The following is a 20,104-nucleotide window of genomic DNA, read 5'->3' on the forward strand; positions in this document are numbered from 1 at the left end:
GCAAATGCTTACTGTATAGTATTATAATTTTTTGACTGTTGCCGACTAGTTTGCCTGTGTCCTAAGAGGCTATGTCAATATCGAGACTAGGGATCACTTTCGTGTGATGATGAAATCAATCGTAGTCACAGTCACTCATTTTTCTTTGATTGTGTTCATAGCATTATAGCATCTTATTTTTACCTCATTATGAGAAACTTGAAACTTGCAGTTTTCCTTGAAATTCCTTCCAAAGTGTAATTTTGAATAAATTTTAGAGTACTTTGAAATGGTAACTCTTGAAGGTTGAAAGGCACAGCAGTCCTGCCAGTGCCTTGAAGAAGAGTGGGTTGTGGTCCTGTGCGAGCAGAGTGTTCTTCCATAGAGGGTCTGCAGGTGAGACTCACAGGGACTGCACGTGGCCAGGCGCTTGTGTTCAATGGCTTCTTGTTGTAATGTCCCAATGACCTGATGCTGAGCATGGTTTGTTTGCAGGGGAGCTCTACTCCTCTTATATCTCACAGAATTGTTAGAAATGGGGTTGGGTGTGATTTCAAGGGCTTCCTTTGTTTACCGTCATCTATAATCGTCTTTGCTAATCTCTTCCTGCCAATTTTTTGGTTTTATTCTATTTTTTTGTCCAGCTTTCTTAAACTGCGTGTGTTAGAAATCCCATCGCTTCATAGGCAAGCTATTCTCACGTTAGGTTTCTTGTGAAAGTTTTAGCGTGTGTCTGCACACATTGTCACAGTGTAATGATTTGACTGTATTCTATACACTGGAGTAAGCAGCAGACTGACTGGCATTTAGTAGCCTTGGACATAATACTGCTCCATCAAATTGTCTCTACTGCATTTGTGAACAGATACAAAGGATTAGTTATAGCTAGTTTGATGGTTTTGTTTTGCTTTTGTTGCACCATCTCTAAACAAAGATTAGTAAACCACTATACTTATGTGATAGCTGTGTGAAGTTGCATTTATTTAACAGGTTGTCAGCAACCCATATGCCCTGCTTCCCATGGGAAGTGGATACACTTGCGTACTGCTCTTGGTATTTAGCCTACTTCTGTTTTCATTTGATTTGTTCCTTTAGGTGGTCTTGAGGACGAGCAAAGTCAAGATGTAAAGTATGATATTTTGTTAATAGTGAGATCTTTTTTGGCTCGGGTCTTGCAGAGAGAGTTGTCGGGTATCCTGGACAACTACTGTTTTTGTAGTATTGCACTTGGAATGTATTACATGATAGAAATTTCTTCTTCTGTGCAGAAATTATATCTGAGCATTTGAAATTATTTGGCTTCATATTGCAATTATGTTCAGAATAAGTCTAGAAGATAGACGACAGAGAGAGGGAGTGTTTGGAACTACTTACTTGCCAGCAGTCACGTTTCTGGTGCTCAACTCAATGTTAGGATGAAATACTTTGCCGTTGTCACCATGAATCTTAACGATTAATTCTTTGCTCCTGGCAATCCTGAAATATTGAATATTGCTAGAAATAGGATTCAGTTTAGGAGCCAAGTTTTTGTCGCATAGGTGCCATGCACAAATGGATAGTATACTTCATGCAACATTCCTCTGATACTTTCAGCTGTTTTTTTAATATATTCTTAAAAAACTGAAGAAGTTGTTTCTGAACTTTTCATTATTTTCCTGTGCAACAATAGGGTTAGCATGTGATTTTTATTTCCCTGTGTATATTTACATACCTACGCACCTATGGAGACCATCCACAGCCACTGATCTCACTAGCCTGCTATCTTCTGTTAACAAACAGAAGTTCCATATTTAGTGAAAATGCTGAGCTCTGCTGTTCGGATCCAAGGAATCTCTACTTTCTGGGATCCTCTGCTCCAGTGAAGTATGTCAAAGAAGTAGTAGGGTAGTTGCTCCTTTCAGATTGTACAAAATCCCAATTTTCAGCATGACTTAGAACAAGATGCATGGCATGCAACAAGCCATCTGATTAATCAGCAGAGAATTTGCAAACATCAGCAATGCTTCACAATGATATAGGAAGATCTGATATCGTGTCTCCTTGTGCTTTCCATATATAGTTCTTTGCCCTTGCTCTTCCCCTCATCTCCATGAGAGTTCATGTGAGGTCTGTGGTTTGACTTAACATAGGACTGCCTGGAGTTTCTGATTTCTGTTTTTTGCCCTTCCTAATTGGCTTTTACTAGTTATTTTTCAAGCATGATGGTGTCAAGTTAATTTGCTCAGGAGTCAATCATGTGATTTTCACCATGATGCTTACATAAACGTTTCTTCCAGCTTGCAGCTTTATTAGCCCAGCTTTTTCCAAAGGCTTTTTGAGGTGCCGTCCATAGCAAATCAATGATATGGGTGTCTTCTAGGTGATCAACAAGAGAGAAGGAAATCTTAGTAAAGCCCAAGGTCTTTTAGCTGGCTTAACTGAGCCTGCTTTTTGTGGTGCTTACAGGATGGTATAATGAAACTCTGCTGCTCTCTTTAGTTCTTGGAAAGTGGTCTTGATGGCAGGACATTGCCTCGATAAGTATTATCTTAAGCTCCATTTTCACACAGCAACTGATTCTGGGATTTTTGTGGTATTGTGGCAGTGGTTTTGTAAAATTACCTTTCTCTAGGATACATGCGGAAGTCGCACCTTTTGCTATGTAGAGGAGGAGAAATTGTTGAAGTGTCAGTGGTTGAAGCCTTGAGTGATGTATGATCTATTTTGGACAGCAGTTTGTGTTAATCTAACAGTCTGTATTCCACTTGATCACAGTTGGTCCTATTCCCTGGGGACAGGGTTATTCTGGGGGAGGGTTTGCTGATGTTTTAGCCTCAGGGTAGCTGGAAGTTAAAGGAGCTTTAGAAACTTGGCATGAAAACCACAGCTACTAGATGACAATGAACCAAAAAGGGCTCTTTCAGAAAGCTTGAGATGATTAGCAGGGCAGACTGGAAGTATGTAACCTACTCTGATAGCTTAAGGGTACAATACAGGGTTAAAAAATGGAATTTGAAGTGCTTTTGTAGATAGTGGCTCAGATGCTTGGGACATACCGCTCATACCACACGTGTCGCTTATTTTAGTCCGTAATCCCGAGAACCCCTTGCCCTGTTATTGAAAGCAGCGCCCACTGGGTAGGTGAAGTGCTGACGGGGAGGTAACAGGAGCTGTTACGGATCTGCACAGAGTAAACGCTGCAGCGCTTCCGTGTGTGTCTTTCATGGGCATTTTGAAGATCTGTAATGTGCTGGATTTCACAGGTCATGGCAGAGCTGGCTGCTGGACATGCTGTTTCCAAGTGTTTGGAGACCTCTGAAAAATTACTGTAGGCTATCCTTCAAAAGCGATCACATTTCAGTCTTCAAAGTTTGATTCCAGCTACTGCTGAGGAAGAATGAGATGAGACCACGGGCTTCCTGTTCACTCATTTGGAAAGCCTTTGAAGAGAAATTTTAAGTATCTTGTAGCAGAAGCTATAGGATTTCCTTTGTTTTAGTTCTGCAAAGGTTTAGATTATTTGGTGTGATGGCAGATGAATAACCTTGCCAAAGTTAAGAAGGGAAAAAATAGCTAAAGGATTTGCAGATTTTGTAGATACTTTCTGTTCAGAAGCAATACAGTAGCATAAAGGAGATGTTCTGGGCAAAAAGTGTATCTTCCTCTTGTTTTGTAACTGTTTTTTTAAAAAGTATATTTACTTATTTTGTATTAGTGAAAGAGAATGTATGCTTCTGACTATAGATTCTGTGAATGTTTTAACAGAGGAGCTGAGCTACCAGCATTTAAATTGTGTTATAACAAACAATATTTTCTTGAGAGATGGTGGTTGAACAGCATATTAAAAAAATCATACAGAAATGATACTGATCATTTTGGTATTTTACAATTAGTAAAGGATTTTGTTTCTGTGGCTGTATATTCTCAGTATCCACAATTTTAGCAGTTAAAGGATAACCGAGTAAATCTGAATTTTCTCTTGTTATCAGCTTTGTTACAGCCTCATAGCTATCCGTGGAGGTTAAGAGTATTATGTGTCTGAGATGGGGTCTCTTATATTGAAAGAAGGGGGATTCTCTGTTTTATGAGCTTCGCTATGCCGATCTTGCTGTCTGCAACGTGCATCTTTCCTGGCTTCATGTACAAACCTGTGGGTCCCAGGAAACCCTCTCATGCCTTTGCAATGTCTGCACTTGAACTGCTATTTTAATGTTGTCTCATTTAGGACGTGTGCTAGCTATTATTTTAATAACTACAACAGAATTTTAGATAATTATATTGAATATCTCAGATACTATCACTGGTTTCTGTGGTATAAGAAGTTTCTAAAAGTGAGGACCCCTCGTAGGTGTAACTTGCACAAGCACACATCTGTACTGATGCTATTTGTCAATCATTTGCTCTCTGAAAAGGGTACCTGAAATACCACAGAGCTAGAAATCCCCTGCTCTGGTGGGCTCCAGCTGACTCTTCAGCTTTCGGAGCTGTCTGAAATGCAATCCACTGCAGTTTCAGGAGAAAAAAGAAAAACTTTATTTCTTGCAAAATCTGGATCAGTAACTCCAGGTTATGGTTTAAACTATTTCAGCTCATCTTTCCCATTATTGGGAAGATATTTATATTGTTTGTATCTCTTGTCAAACCATGTTTTTCTTTCTGCTGAATTCTGCCATGTGTTGCTTTGTTTTCAAGTTGCTTCCAAGCCAGTAATCATAAGTACTCCATCTGGCTGGGAAGCAGAGTAGTGATAATGTAAAAGGACATTTCCACTATTCTGTTTAAAAGAATCCTCCATCTGTACCAAATCTGCCATTTTAATGAGATTGTAAAGGGTTTTGTTGTTTCTTTTATTTTTCAAAGAGAGGAGAAGATTGGTTGTTGAGGATTTTCCCCCCACCCTCCCTGCTCATTACACAGTTGTATCCAAGACCATTTCTCTTTCCCAAGCTGAGAATGACTACAGGAACTTTCAGTTCATGTAATTTAAGGTGCAAAGTAACAAAATAATCCTGAAAATTTTATCTGAAGTCTAGAACAAGTTGATTTTGCCATTAGTATTAAGCCTTTTCTTTGTTACCTTTTGTTAAAAACATGCATGTGAGAAATCATCCTGAATGCTGTAAAAGCGATCCATAAGGTTAAAAAAATATAGTGTCACTATGATTTATGACATGAAATTTCAGCAATCAGAGCTGAATTGATGGATGTGAATGTGCTGAGAGGACTTTTTGGTGCTGGGAGATTATAATTTGTGCTTTTCTTTTGCAATTCTGATTCTTGCTCTTTTAAAATTAATGGAGAGAGAACTGGGTAACTTCTTTTACGGGAATGTCACAACCTAAACCAGGACAATTTTGTGGAGGTCAGTAGGCAACAGTCTGAGTCAATCATCCACCAGTCTCATCACAAGAATGTGAACTCAAAAAGTGACTGGAAAAGGACAGTAGCTCTGGCAGAATAGATGAGCAGGGGCTGGGTAGGGCAGAGCGGTCTCAGAGGAACTGCTGGAGGGAGCAGCCTGGCACCCAGGCCATATTGGCCTGGCACCATCTACAAGACCTGGGCTGCCTGGGGAATGAGTGACACAGCGCGCTGGTAAAACCCAGACTGTGGTGAATCCTTTTCTTCAAAAGCTTTGTTGCTCAGATTGCCAGTTTGGTGTCACCATTCACCCCTCCTGACAGCAGGTTACAGTTCAGTGGCACCTGGTGACATAGGGACACCACCCCACAATGGACTTGGTTTTCTGGGTGGACTTTTGTGAGTTCCTGCAAAACTGTCCAATTTAATCATTTTTTTTTCTACAGAGATAACTATTCTGCAAGCTATAAATTTCATGTGATTCCCTTGAATCCCATTACAGAAATCATAATATTTCCTTTCTCCTTGTTCTTGGGTACCTTCTCAAGGGCAGGAGAAAGGTATTTAGGCACCTGGGTTTTATTAAGAGCCAACACCCCTTCAGTTAGGAAAAAAACTTCAGTCACTGGATAGTGAGCTTGTGCTCTTGGGTTTCTAGGACTGGAATGTTCCTTTTATTGTTTTGAAATTATAGTTCTCAGTCCTCAAAACAAAAAGTAACGCTTAATCAAAATTCAGCTTTAGAAATTGAATATTTTGGGGTAGTATGTATTGTTGTGGCAGTTTGCAATGATGACATTCCCGAGGTAACTGTGGTGCAGATGGTTGAAATCTCTGCTACAGGGAGCTCTGCACAGATAGGTCAGGGAGATAAATTCATTTAAACTGACTTGGTCATCATCTTGTATTTAAATTGAGGTGAAAGGCTTCTCCACCACTGTAGACAGCTCTTGGCTTCTCTGTATTTAGTCAACAGCAGAAGTGGGTCTTAGTCATAGACACTATAATGCCATAAGCAAAAATGTGCAGAAGCAGAGAGTAGTTGTTAACAGAGTGCATTATCAGTGACATTAACGAAGTTAGCTCAAGCTAGATCACCTGAGTGCATGGTCTACAATGTTTTTTTAGTGATACATTGGAGCCTCAAATTTTGCACCTTCTATTTTTACATAGATAATTAGTAACAAGTTCTGCATTATAACCCAAGAGCACAGAGTTATTAACTGGTGGCTAGGCTCTTGTCGATGCAAACATGGAGAAATGATTCTTAAAAATTTGAAATTATAATATTTTACATATAGATTATTTCCTTTCACAGACAAATGAGATATTGGGCATATCTTGTCTGACAAAAATATTAGGCCTTGCTTAATTTTTTCCCTGCTCTTACCCTTTGTTGTTCTTCTGTACCAGTGAATATCCCTGTGCAACTCACATGTGTGAGGTGTGATGTACAACAGGTAAGCGCAGTGCACGCTGTGCAGGTGCTTGTGATGGACTGAAGAGAATTTCATATTCCCTTTCTCAGGAGGCAGACATTCTTTAAAGCCACTCCTAATGTAAGCGACTGTCGGAGTAGTATGCAGAAAATTCCTGCTGCTGGCAATAGCTTTCATGGAATAGGAAGACATCTGTTGTACTGAAATTGTGAACCTCATTCTAGATTTCCCTCTGAAGCAAAATGGTTTGCTCTTGCCACTGCTTTTAATTTCTCTGGATTAGGAACTTGAAGTGCACAGAGAGCAGCCTTTTAGTTCAGGAAAATAACCTCTAGAACCAGCGACACAAATCTATCATAATTAGTCATCGGAGAATCTGAATAAATATAAAATTACCATGGAGTGGGAGGCAGGCATATGTGGTATTCAAAACACACAGAGTGTAAAATGATGTTATTGTTGCCTTTAGAAACAGTTCAAAGTAGTCTGCATTAGAAAGAGCTGATAAGCAGAATGACAAAAGCTTGTTTCATGAGTGATTCCAAGCAGCAGTGGTTTTCTGATCAGCTGATGCTGCAGCTATTTTGGGTATTCCACAGATCATGATTACATACACGGGGAATGATTGGAGGCAGCAAATATGGTAAGTGAGCCAGGAATCCTGGGACATGCTCTGTTACTAACTTAATAGTCTTACGATCCCTTGTCCTTTGCCATTTTAATAGCCAAGGGAAGTCTAACAAGTGACTGTGCTTAGTTATTTTTCCTTTTATTTATTTTATTTTTTTTTAAAGGAAAAAAAAAAAAAGTAAAACCACTTCCTGAGGCCACTATTTTTAGCAATGGAGCAGTGTCCAAAGTGTTAACTAATTGAGTCATCAGGTTTCATATCTGGCCACAGAAAATGGCAGTGGAAGAGGGAGAATGCTTTCCAGAACAAGTAAGCATTTGTGGATTCTGAAATTAGAGTGAAGTCTGCATATCGAGTTTCTTGTCTTAGTGTTTTAAGTCTTTGATTGTATGAGACAAAGCTGGATGTAGGAAGAGGTACGTTTCAGCTTGTTTGGTGTATTTTGTGTTCTGAGGGTTGGATTATGGTATAGACTGAGGCAGCAGTCAAATGGTATATGGAATTATTTGTTCTCTCCTTATCAATGGCTGCATTCTGCTCAGGGCACTCTGTAGGAGATGCTGATTAAAGTTGCAGGAACATTTTGTAACATATTCTTCTGCAATCAGGGCCTTAAGTAACCCAGATATACTTAACAATTTTGTACACTGAGATGTTTTAGCAAATCTTGTGTATTTTGGAAAAAAAAGACAAAGAAATCTATGCTTTTAAGGAATATTTATGAAATAAAACATGTCTTCTGCTGACAATCCATAGGTCAATTAAACTTCAAAAGGAACCGGCTGCTATTACGCTAGTAGTGACCTGTAAGGAGGCACCCGTCTCGCTCTTACAGGAATGGTCCCATTGACCTCCAAGGGGCTCCTTGTGTGATTTAAAAATTCCTCAAGTGAGTAAGCGGCTGTGAAATGACACCCCTGTACTCTGGGCTCTGGAGTTCTGCATAGCTTGAGTTATTCACATCAGCTAAAAACACAAAGTTAAAACAATTGTTTTCCCAGCTGCTTTACTGCAGAATTAAAATACTGGGTTCCCAGGAAAGTGTGATATTGTGTTATTATTTTAATATTGATGAGTGACAAGCTTTGTGGAAATGTGAGTTAATGGCAGCACTTTTTTTAGTTAGAGATATTACCTGATGTGGCACCCAGCAGTTTACTAACTAATTTCAGTATCAGCAGTAGCTTTGTGCTCTGAAAAAATATTGTAGTGAGTTCTCTTAAACATGTACATTGCTGTTTACTTGCTGTCAACACAGAACTGGGTGATTGTTCCCTGTTAAAAACCATCTTTGAATATCTGGCTGTTTACTGGTGATGCTATTCATGTTTGTAAATTCATTTCCTTCAGTAATTTCAAAACTATGAAGATTTTTATTTGGGGCATTTTCTTTGTGAAGCCATCTCTCGCATGAGAAAGTTTTGTTAGATTCAGATGCTTTACGGTACTTGACAAAACTCTATTTTTTCTGACTTGAGAATATTACTTACTCTTTCCTGTTTTTTTAGCACAATAGTGTCAATCTTCATGGTGATAAACATCTTTGCTGACAGTTTATATGAGTCCCAGCAGTACAAAATGTGATACAGTTCTGCTGGTTTCTGTGTGCAACAGTTTGTAGAGCAAACTGAGGATGTCGCTGCCACCGGGCCATGGCATTGGCAATGCACTGCTCGGCACTATGCTCTGCCTCTCTTTGTTGCAATGGAATGGTATTTACTCTCGCTTTACAGGGTTTTGTTAGAAGTTGCATAGAAACTGGTTATTATGTTAGTATATGTTGTTTATTGATGGTACAGCAGCTATTTGAAATGGAGCTGAGCGATAGAGAATGGGTACAGTATATATTTGGTTTGTGTGTTGTTTCTTGCCGTTTCTTTTCTGCTTTTGTAAATCCTGTTTTCATCCATATATATTTCAATCTGATCATACATATTTAAATCTATTATAGGTTGCCATGAATGTTTTAGGTGTAAGGGAGAAACAAGCTCTTCTTCACCGTGCATTTGTCCTGCAGATTTGCTATTCAGAAGTGATACATTAATTAACCTTCATATGGTAATGGCTTATTCTATCATCAAATGCTAGGGGAGATTACTGTGTAGAGATAGTAGGCAGAATTGTTGGCCATAACTTATTTCTGTAAGTGTGCAATAAGCTGATATTTGCTTTAATGTTTAAACTAAAAACTATTCTAAAACTATGTTTATTAGAAAAGGTAAAGTCTTTTAGTCCAATTTGGGAAGTGTTAATTCATTAGCAAAACACCATTATTTTCCTATTAAACAATGATGTGTTTTCCAAACATACGTCATTCTGATGTTAAGAAGCAGTCATAATTTTCAGATGAAAGTCAACTATGAAGTCTGGTTAAAGTGAAGTACAATGTTTAAATAGTTCCATGGTTTGTTTGTTTGTTTTCAAAAAATTAAAAGTCCCTCCTGAGATGTTCAAATCATCATGGTTCTTTGGCAGAATTCTATCTAATGCAGAGTGACTTTGAAAGCCAGAAAAATACTAGTTCAGTTCTGTAAATGAAAAGTGACCATGTGAAAATGACACCTTCTAATCTACAGTAATTTATCTGTATATTTGGTAATTTTATTTCAATTTAAGAAAAAAAATGAGCTATGTTGTGTTTTCCTTCCCCCTCTGTTCGTCTCAAAGACTGCATAGAGCTAAGCATGTTCTCACTGTTTTCCTGCTGTTTGTAAGTGTAAATCCTGATCCTAGCCTTGCCTCCATGGTGGTTTAGACTCCTTCTCCTCTTTCAAAACAGAATTATGTATCAAGTCAGTACTTGAGTCTAGTTTAAAACTTCTGATAACAACTACAGGGCTCTGACTTGTAGTTGTTGCTCATGGATTTTGGTGCTTGGGCTGGGAAAAGCCACTACAGAATCCATTTCACCTAGGCAGCCCCAACAAATGCTATCATAGAACTTTCCATGCCATTTCACAAGCTCGTGGCAGTGAATGTGTCAGTGTTTAATCACAGAGAAGGAGAGTGGAGCCCTGGACTGTGTGGAGGCTGCTGTCTCTCCCGTGTCCTGCCCCACTGCTCTGTGCGGGCCGCACAGCATTGCTGCCCATGGTATAAGGCATCATGTCGGGGAGAAGGAAGACAAGTTTTCCTCAGTGTTTCTAGCAGTAATAAATGGCAGTGTGTCTAACAGCTGCTCTGGTTTGCTCCGCCTTGCCTTTGGGGTTTAGAGAAACGCAGCAAATTACAGAATGGATCTGGAGTTGTTGGGTTCTATCCGCGACAGCAGAATCAAATGGAACACAAGATATGAGAGTTTATGGTCAGTAGGGAGATTCAACTTCTGTAGAAGAACACAACCAAGCCAACTCAGCCCAGAGTATTCTCCAATAGATCTTGTACCTGTCTGGATCATGTTTGAAGTTGTTTCCCTGCAGGTTGTTTAGCTCCTGCATCCTGTTAACAATCCTGTGAGCAACTACCCTCATGAGTTTGGCAAGTGCTATCTGGTATTTTCTGCTCCTGAACCACCAAAACTACCTCAGCCAGTCTCTGGCTCTAGGGAGATGTTTGAATCCTTTGGTGTATTCGTTCCATTGATTCTTTCTCATTGTATCAGGGCATACATATATTTCACAGCATTTCTACAAATAGGTGTCAGGACTGATTGTTCTGTAAATGTTACAAGCTGTCCTAAGGTTAACTGCTATCACAAAGCTCATGTGATGCCCCCAGCCAGCCCTGCAAAACTGTTACCAGGTTTATGGTGGTGTTGCAAATCCTTCCCCAGGAGTTCTCTTAGTACCTGGAAGCTATTTAGATAATTTCCACTGACTCTTCAGATTCTGTATCGGCTACATGGGCTTTTCCAGCTTAGACTCTCTTCAGCAAGGTATTTAGGTGTGTAAATTGGAAGAGGTTCTCTGTCTCCAACAGAGGTCATAATCCCTGCTAGGAGACCTATACTTCGGCGTCTATAAACTGATAAAAGTTTGTAATTCCTGTAAGAAACCTGAACAACACGCCAAAAAATTGAAAAATCTAGTAGACAGCTTTAAAACTAGCCATTCAAATGCCTCTTAAGCCTACAAAGATGTAAACTTTAATTACATGTGGGATTTGCAATACTTGCTGTGTAAATTGATGTTTCTGCCTGTGTTTTCGCCACCTTAGAAATGGCTTGACTGGTTTACCTAAAACAATCTTTCAATTTAAAGATGTTCAAATGTCTAAGGCAGAATTATTTTGCTTTTGAATGAGGGATGCATTCACAAGCAGGCATAAACTGGAAAGGCAAAAAGAGAGAAGGAAATTTCCTACTTCACTGTACTGAAAGCTCTTAATAGATTGGGTACAGAAGAGGTTATGTAGCTTGCCTGCAGTTCCTATAGCTTGTTAACTACAGTATTTTTAGGAAATACTTATGTGTCTTACATTTCTACTGACATGCAGTTTGCTCTACTTAATGACCAGTAACTTCCACTTCATCTGATTGAAACATATTTACGTAATATTTTTGTAGTGAGCTCATCTTGAGTGAATAAAATATCTCTCCCTAAAATCAGCAATATTATTTGATTTAGGCTTATACTACCTTTTTTCCCCATCTGAAATTATAGACAATAAATATGCTCTAAAATGTTGCTGATTTTTTTTTTTTCCCTCTCCTTTGGAGGATCCTAATTCTAAAATCAGATGCACACAGAGAACAGGAGGTGGACCACCTGACATAATTCATACAGTGATCTGAAGAATGTGACTTTGGCTTTAAATTTGAGCCTGAGTTGTGCTGAAATTATCTCCATGCTCATTGGGTAGTCAGGTTCTGAGAGCAAAATAGCAGGGAGGAAATCAATGGCATCTCATCTAGTTTGACATATACAGAAAGTTATCATCTTCAGGTGAATATAAACATAAGAAGAAACCCTCGAAGCACATCTAGCCTTTCTCTAGGTCTTTGTGACTGTGGTAGCAGTTATGAAAGCCAGTGATTTATTTTTCACTTGTAAATGTATGATAGGAAAACTTCAGAGAGTGAGAGATGAGTCATTGCAGGCTCAGGAGTTTCTTCCCAGAGTTTGAAATAAACTTCTAGAAGTTGAGCCTTGTCAGCCTGGGGAATAAATCTTGAATTTTAGATGCTCAAATCTTTTGCCCTCAACTGTATCAGATCCTTTTCATCGATTATATATGTGAGTTGGTCACGAAAGGCCTGGATCATTGCCTGATTGTGCAATTCTAATGGAGTGCAGTAATTCGCTGGGGAAACCAGTGATTTTTACTGGTTTTAGGATATTGAACAGAGTGTGTCCGAATTTACCTTGTCATTTAAGTTTGTCTTTTCCTACAGGGCAGTTTTATAGCTGAAAAGTCAATATTAAAGGAATCTTATTTTCCTATTAAAAGGAAATGCTTCTTGTGATTTGTTATTAATGCATACTTAGACAGATTGTGTGTCATACAGGTGAGCATTGATTTTGTAGTCCTGGAAAATTAGGATCTTGCTTTTAGTGTTTTTAATTTACCACATTTGTATAAGTAATCGTTTTCATAAATTCTTTAGGTGAAGCTGACACATCAAACTTGTGTTTCAAAGTCTCAAAACCCCACCTGTGCAAACTGGCAAAGTGTATTGGAAGTTGTGTAGAGCTTCGCCTCCTGTCTGAACATTGTCCCTGTGGGATGGGTTTGATCTCAGTTCAAGTGTTTTCCGTTGGGTTGTCAGATGTTAATTTTGTTAGAATTGCAGTTAAATCATTCTGTATTTTTTTGAATATCTGTGGTGACCAGTAAATAGTATGGAGATGACAGCTTTAGTGGCATTTTCAACTTGGATATTATGTTCAACGTGTTACATGTGGATGTTAGACAAGGGTTTCCCATCTAGCTCTGTATGTGTCTACTGTGTCCTGGAAATCACAACCCCTTTTCCTCCTTGTAGAAAATCAGAATAATAACAGCTAACTTTCATTTCTATCGTGTGCTGGAACTTTCTTAGGAAGCAGTTTTTCAGGCATTTAAAGACACCCAGGGCTGGATAAGTTGCATCATAAACCACAGGACTGATCAGATTTATGGTCTATTGAAAAAGACTGTGTGCATAAAGTCTAACTTATACAGTAGGAAAGCTGCATCATAGCTTCACAAGAGATGTTTGTCATCGCAAGCAAACAACTCACTCTAGACCTCATGATGCTGTTAAAAGCATAAGCACCTCTGGTACTGGAAGCTGTGGATGTTTTTGTACATATCAGCCTTAACATCTTAGGGTCTGGGTCCTTTTCACCCATCTTCCACTCAATACAGTTAGTTCATTTTCAGTGGTAACAGTGAGCCACAGATTCAGCATTTTGCCAAGACAGGCTCTAACAGGTAGAATGCTGCAAGTGGTCTTGAAAATGGTTTATACTAAACCTGCATGTCAGAGACTTACCTTGTCTTGCGGCCTAGTAAGGACAGAGGTTTATTTGTTTGCTTGGATGTTTTCCTGGTTTGGTTAAGGATTTCTAGAAAGAAGGAGTTGAATCTAAAATGCATTTTCCACACTATTTTGAACTGCTTAAATGCATGGTTTTCAGGAAATATTTTCTTTACAAGCATGTTAAGATTGACTGCTGTACAGGGATAGAGCCTCAGTTGTTCGAAATACAGTTGATTATAGATTCATATACAGTTTTTTTCAGTAGTACGAGGTATTTTAGTCTTCACTGAGGTGGCCAAGAAGAGAGGTTTCATGCAGCCTGTAACCAGTGTAGTTTTTAACTCATGGAAAACGTATCATAGTCACATAGCCAGAATAGGGCCAGCTACGGCGACATTCTGAATATAAAAAATACGATCAAAGTTGATTATTAAGTTGCATGGCAGGGCAAACAATTAGAAGGCTTTGTTTCGGTTTTGATCAATAGTATAATATTCAGAATAGCTGAAAGATGTTTCCTTTGAATTGTCACGCAGTAGGGATGGAGCTTTTCCTGGTGCCCTGTGGTTGTGTTGAGGGCTGTGATCCCTAAAGTGTCTCTCTAAAGGATAATTAACAGCAGAACTGCAGATAGCAGTTGACCCCAGGCTGCCACATTCTTATCAGAAGGAAACACGTATGGTAGTATGGTATGTAAAGCATGAGTACAGCCGTAATTGTTTGCACAAAGAGGATCATCATCTTCTCTTCTGGTGCAGCCAGCCCGCTTTCTGATAAAGGAGATACAAATGAGGTTTTTTTAACACAGATTTGATTATGAGGTAGTAGGGAGATAAAAAGGATACAGACACCTGGAGGATGGATGAAGAACCTCCCCAGGAAAATGATACGACTGGTTTATTTCAACATCGTTCAGACATTGCTGTTAACTGGTGAAGATTGTTTATTTGAAATAAAATTACATTCCTTACCAAGTGAGTGTAACACATTTGCTTGCAAGAAAGTTCTAAGTTAACATAGGAGCAAAATCTAAGAAATGTCAAGGACCTCCAGTTTCCAGTCTAGTGCTCAGTGCCCATCAGATTTGAGCCTTACTAAAAAAAAAATGCCATCAGTTGCTGTAAGCCCACCCATATCAAAATAAACAAAAATGTTATCATCTGTTTCGTCGGATCACCTCATGCTGCTGCAAGACTAGTTTTGTTGAGTACATCTCCAAGTGGAAGTAATGTAAGTTCATCCCTTCAGATGAGGTAATTGCTTCCCCCCACAACAAATGTTAGGCATGGTTAGCATCTTTTTGTTGGGACTCAAGCCAGAATGCATCCTACTATGGCACAATGGGAACCTGCTGGGGGTTTCCCTTCACAACAGCCACTGTTAAAGATGGAGTGAAAAACAAAACGCTGCTCCCAATGTGAAAAAAGACTGGATTTTTAATCTGAAAAAGAAACCACTGTAAGCAGAACACAAAGGAAAGAGAGATGAGCGTAATAAAAATGCCATCAGTATGGGAGGGGACCTGTGCCCGTTGAAAATAATGGCTTTGCACTTTTGAGGGTTCATTAAATAATTCATACTCTCCATTTTCTGAGAGGACTCTCTCTATTCCATAGAAAAGCCAGACCAGACCCCATGTTGACAGTCAGTGCAAATTTTCTAATGTTTTTTGTCTGTCCTTGTGTTAAATAATCTCTTACTTTGCTGGGAGCTCTTGGAAAAAAAAGGTAGTGAATATGTATTTGCTAGCATGAGTCAGCATCACAATTTTATTTTTTAAAATGGAGGCTTAATATAATTTCCAAGCGACTTAGGAATTAGTCTTTCCTGTAACAGAAATGTTCTTGGCTCGCATAGCTTTTCCTCAAAGTGGGGAAATGGTTCTCAGGTCTTAACCTGCATGTCACAGGGCTCTGCCGTCCATTGTGCAGCATGACTAGACAACTTCTAGGGTAAACAGGGGTTGGGAAATTTAGGTTTATTCAGCCTCAGTCCCTTCCAGAGATGTCTCTGGGATGAAGGCTGTTGAAGCAAGCTCCAGACTGGAAAACCTGTTGAGGGCTGCAGGCAGCCCAGAGCCTGCAAGCTCATCAGCCTGCTGTACATTACAGAATTGAATTTGTATAGCTTAGTACATTAAAGGAAAATACAAACATTTAAAAGGAATACACATTGCATAAAGACTGCATTCATTAGCCAATCATCTGCTTTTACGCATTTCTTAAAACTAGAGATAGTTCTTCTTTCTTCCAAGAAAGTACGGGGGAGTGGTGAGAGATTGTGCAATCGGTGAATAAAAAGCCTGATATTATGCATCCATCAGTACTGGTACTCTCATAAATTCACTGTTTATTAAATATTGTCTAAATAACCATTCTATAATTAAATACTGTGCACAGGATCTGAGGTGTGTATCTCCAAGAATTAAAATACTTGTTAGAATTTTGATTTTTAATTTGGGTCTGGATATAGAGATTGAGAAGTTAGCATCCTCAGGGAGCACAAGAGGGAGCAGGGAAAGGCTTTGGGGATACAGCCTGACAACTGGGTTCCTGTGCAAACACACAAGCTTCATGGCTGACTGCAAGAACATTGAAGATTCCAGGCGCTTTGATGTATGTCCCATGCCTGCTGTTCTCTTGATTTTTGTGGAGAATCAAAAGCCAATTTTTGTCTTCATGTTGAGGTTGATTACCAAAAACAAACAAACAAAAAATTGGAATAGATGGCTAGTATAAACAATGCCTCTCCCAGGAATATTGAGGTTTAAATAATTAGTATTGGAGAAAATGCTTATTAAGTCTGTTAATGGAATGTCCTGTAGCCATGCTGGTTGTGTGGGGTTTGTCTTTTGGATGCCAGCTAGTGTGGAAGGTGGAATTTGGTACATCAAGAATAGTTACACACAGAGGCAGCGCTTACTTGTGCAGGTGACCTGAGTGATGGTTGGTAACCTAAAATCCATTTGTCCCCTCCTGTGTTTTTTATGCATTTTATATAATAGGTTCTTGATCAGTCTTTGATATGGGCTTCCAGGCATGATGACAATTCATATCTATATAATTATTAACATTATAGTTACGCTTGTTTGATCTTTTGAGTCCTTCAGTGATTTGAGCCTAGGCTCTGATGTTACTCCTGTCTCTTCAATACAGAGGCAATTACAAGCTCTATGAGGGACTCGAAGTAGCTTTGTTTTAAACAAAACAGTGCCAATTGGAAATGACATTTTTCTGCTCTACTGTGGTACCTTTTTATTTTTTTTTTTTTAAATTGAATTTAGGCTTAAAAGAGAAATGTAAAGTTGAGAAAACTTTAGGTTCAGAAATGTGAAAGTTTTGGTTTGATGTTTTTGATCAATTTTGACTGATCCCTATGCTTAGTTTTGGGGAAATTTGGGTAGCATTTATTGGTTTTTCTGGGTTTTGGAAGTGGAATATCTCAAAACCAAGGGTATTTGAGACATTTTAAAAGGTAGAAAAAGTTTGAAACTCTGTTCTCTATCTGAGCAGGTCTGATGTAATGCCTTGGTCACAGGGAAAGTAATGCTGCTTTTAGAGAGGCTGGAATTGATTTTCGTTTCCAAAGATGTTGGCTCTCTGTTCTCTCTAACATTATTGGTTGTTTCTGCTCACGGCAGAGACTGTAATGGATGGAGATAATCCCAGAAGCCTCGCTGAACTTTTTGCATAATGGTACAACCTCAGTCTGTTATCCCTCTGTGCAAATCTCAAAATTTCTGTGTCTGGTGGCCCAGAAAGGGTGACTTAGCCTCAGCTGAGTTAATCCAATCTGAGGACTGGGGAGTTTTAGCCAAGTTCAGATAAAAAGGTTTTCCCTCATTTCTTCGTGCACAGGTATGTGTTTCACTCTGCCTACTAAGGCAGCTCATACAGTTTCACAAACTAGCTCACATCACATTCAAGTATCACAGTATCACAGTATGTTTGGGATTGGAAGGGACCTCAAAAGATCATCTAGTCCAATCCCCCTGCTGGAGCAGGAACGCCTAGGTGAGGTTGCACAGGAACATGTCCAGGCGGGCTTTGAATGTCTCCAGGGAAGGAGACTCCACAACCTCCCTGGGCAGCCTGTTCCAGTGCTCTGTCACCCTCACTGAGAAGAAGTTCTTTCTCAAATTTAAGTGGAACCTCTTGTGTTCCAGCTTGATCCCATTACTCCTTGTCCTATCATTGTTTGCCACTGAGAAGAGCCTGACTCCGTCCTCGTGGCACTCACCAGTAAGGTGGAAACTGGAAGTGCCAACTCACATCAGCTGAAGTGTGGGAGAGTTTGTGCTGTTAAATGGCAGCTTCTCTGGGTGCTTCCCAGTTGTGGTTGTAGTGCCTGCACATGTCAGTGTTGGTGCTTCTGTGCAGTCCCCCTTGCACTGGGAGCCTCTCCCAGCCCAGGGTACTGTGTCCAGGGCTCCCCAGCCCCACCGCTCAGGTTCAAACCTGGCTGCTGGTGTCAGTGGTGCTTCTAGACAGTCTGAGCAAAAGAAGTAAGTTTTGAGTGGTGACTTGCAAAGGAGGCCCTGCTTTTTGCTGGAGGGATTTCAGGATTCATGCATTGCTTAGCAGCACCTGAGCTAGCTTGGTTTGAAACACTTTTATACATCCCTAGGCTGGAAGTGTGACCTAACCTTTTTCCTTCCTCCCCCGAGCAAGCAAGTGCTTCCAAGAGAAGTCCTTAAAAGACATTGGCATTGCTCTTCCTCAATAGTCAAATAGCCATTTGCTATTAATGTGAATATCAGCTATTTATCACTCCTTCTGCCTGCTGACTGACAGCCACCTCCATTTTGTTTGAGCAGTTCAAAAGGTTTAAATGTTTCTGAGTATGAGCAGCATTTCTTGTCCTGCATGCATTAATGTGACTGGCGGGAGCTGATTTTCCATAGTAAGCTGCTCTGGTGCATCCCTTCCCCACCCAGCAGCAGCTGTAAACAGCTGATGTTAATTATCATCCACCTGCTGACTGTGCCAAACAGACATGCCATTACTCTGGGACAAAAAAAGGCTCCCAGTCTATTAAGTCCTCCCTCATACCTTTGGTAATGCTGATAAAATGCTGACCTGTTTTTTACCCCAGTGGCTGCCGTTGCTAAGCGCTGAGAATATGACCTGTCTCCTGTAATAATCTGCATTGCACAGTTCAGATGATCTTCCAAATGTGAAAGTGTTTTACTGCACCTCTCAAGGCAGCTGTTTTTCCCCATAGTCTTTACAGTTCTGACCATATAGTTTATAGCAGCAAACTATAGATAGAGCCAAATTAAACATTGCTACTTGGGAGTTATTTTGTGGGAAGTACATCACAGAAGTTGACTTGTAATGATCAACATGGCATGCTTGGAAAATAACGATTAAGAGCCAGGAAGGTGGTAAACTAGTAACTTACCTTTGCAAAGTGGAACACCATGTCTGTAAAACTTGGCAGAAAATGAAGTGTCTATAAGTAATGATTCTCTCCTTAGAAGAGAGAGATTCTAGTATTGAAAGTACTAATAAATAGTCTTGTAGCTCGTACAGCTTGTACGAAGAGGAAAGCAGACTTTACACCCACTTACCATTTTGCTGTCATTATGCCCAAGATCACTTCATCTTGCACATGAAGGTGATTTCAGATGGGCTTGAACAGAACATCCCGTTTATGGTGGCTGCATTGACAGGAGAAGAGAAAAGTCTGTAGGAAATCCAAAAAAACGGGGAATGAAAAAAAAAAAGTCATTTGAGCACTGGATAAGTAACTGAGCTTTGGTGCCAGGATGTTTTCAATTTCTCTCAGCAGTTACTGCTTTTAATTTTTGCACTCTTTTAGTACCTTAAAGGATCATAGAGTACTTAAAGTTGTAGAGATGTCTGTGATGAAATGACACTGAGGGGAAAAAAAACAGTTCCTGTTATACCAGTGGAGAAGAGGGCACAAAACAAAGTGTTGACTGCCCAAGATGTCAGGGTAAGCACAGATAAAATCAAAGTTTATACAATTTGTGCCTCTTGAAAGCTAACCCAGTTCATTCCACTTGCTCTAAGGCAGGATCAGCATTATCTAAACCGTCCTTGGTGGATATTTGCATAACTTGTTGTTAAAACCCTCAAGGGATGGGAATTACTTTCAGTGATCTCTTTCATGACTTAACCATCCTTTCTGCCATCCTCACATTCAAGCTGAAGTCATCATACAGAAAATTTGCATGGCTATCTTTAAAGCAAGATCTGGAAAAAAGTAAAATGGAGTTGAGATAATGACGACGTACCTAGGGAATTCTGGCTACTTCACTGACTGTGGACAGATATTGTAAATAAA

At 39.6% G+C, this 20,104-nt stretch overlaps 1 protein-coding gene across 26 annotated transcripts in view; it reads left to right on the plus strand.

Annotated features, from left to right (window-relative positions):
* Window positions 1-20,104, plus strand: part of ANK3 (ankyrin 3) — a 359,991-nt gene that overhangs the window by 194,930 nt on the left and 144,957 nt on the right. The window contains exon 1 of one of the 26 annotated variants that reach the window (XM_071811686.1): window positions 7,467-7,698. The exons of 24 other annotated variants lie outside the window; for them this stretch is intronic. In XM_071811686.1, the coding sequence (XP_071667787.1) occupies window positions 7,663-7,698 (36 nt within the window). In that variant the 5' untranslated portion in view covers window positions 7,467-7,662. Of the gene's footprint in view, window positions 1-7,466; window positions 7,699-9,368; window positions 9,448-20,104 lie in introns of those variants that run through there. One more of the 26 variants, XM_071811688.1, reaches the window with a different exon arrangement.

This window comes from Patagioenas fasciata, chromosome 8 (genome assembly GCF_037038585.1).
Source record: "Patagioenas fasciata isolate bPatFas1 chromosome 8, bPatFas1.hap1, whole genome shotgun sequence".
In the NCBI taxonomy this organism is placed as follows: Eukaryota; Metazoa; Chordata; class Aves; order Columbiformes; family Columbidae; genus Patagioenas; species Patagioenas fasciata.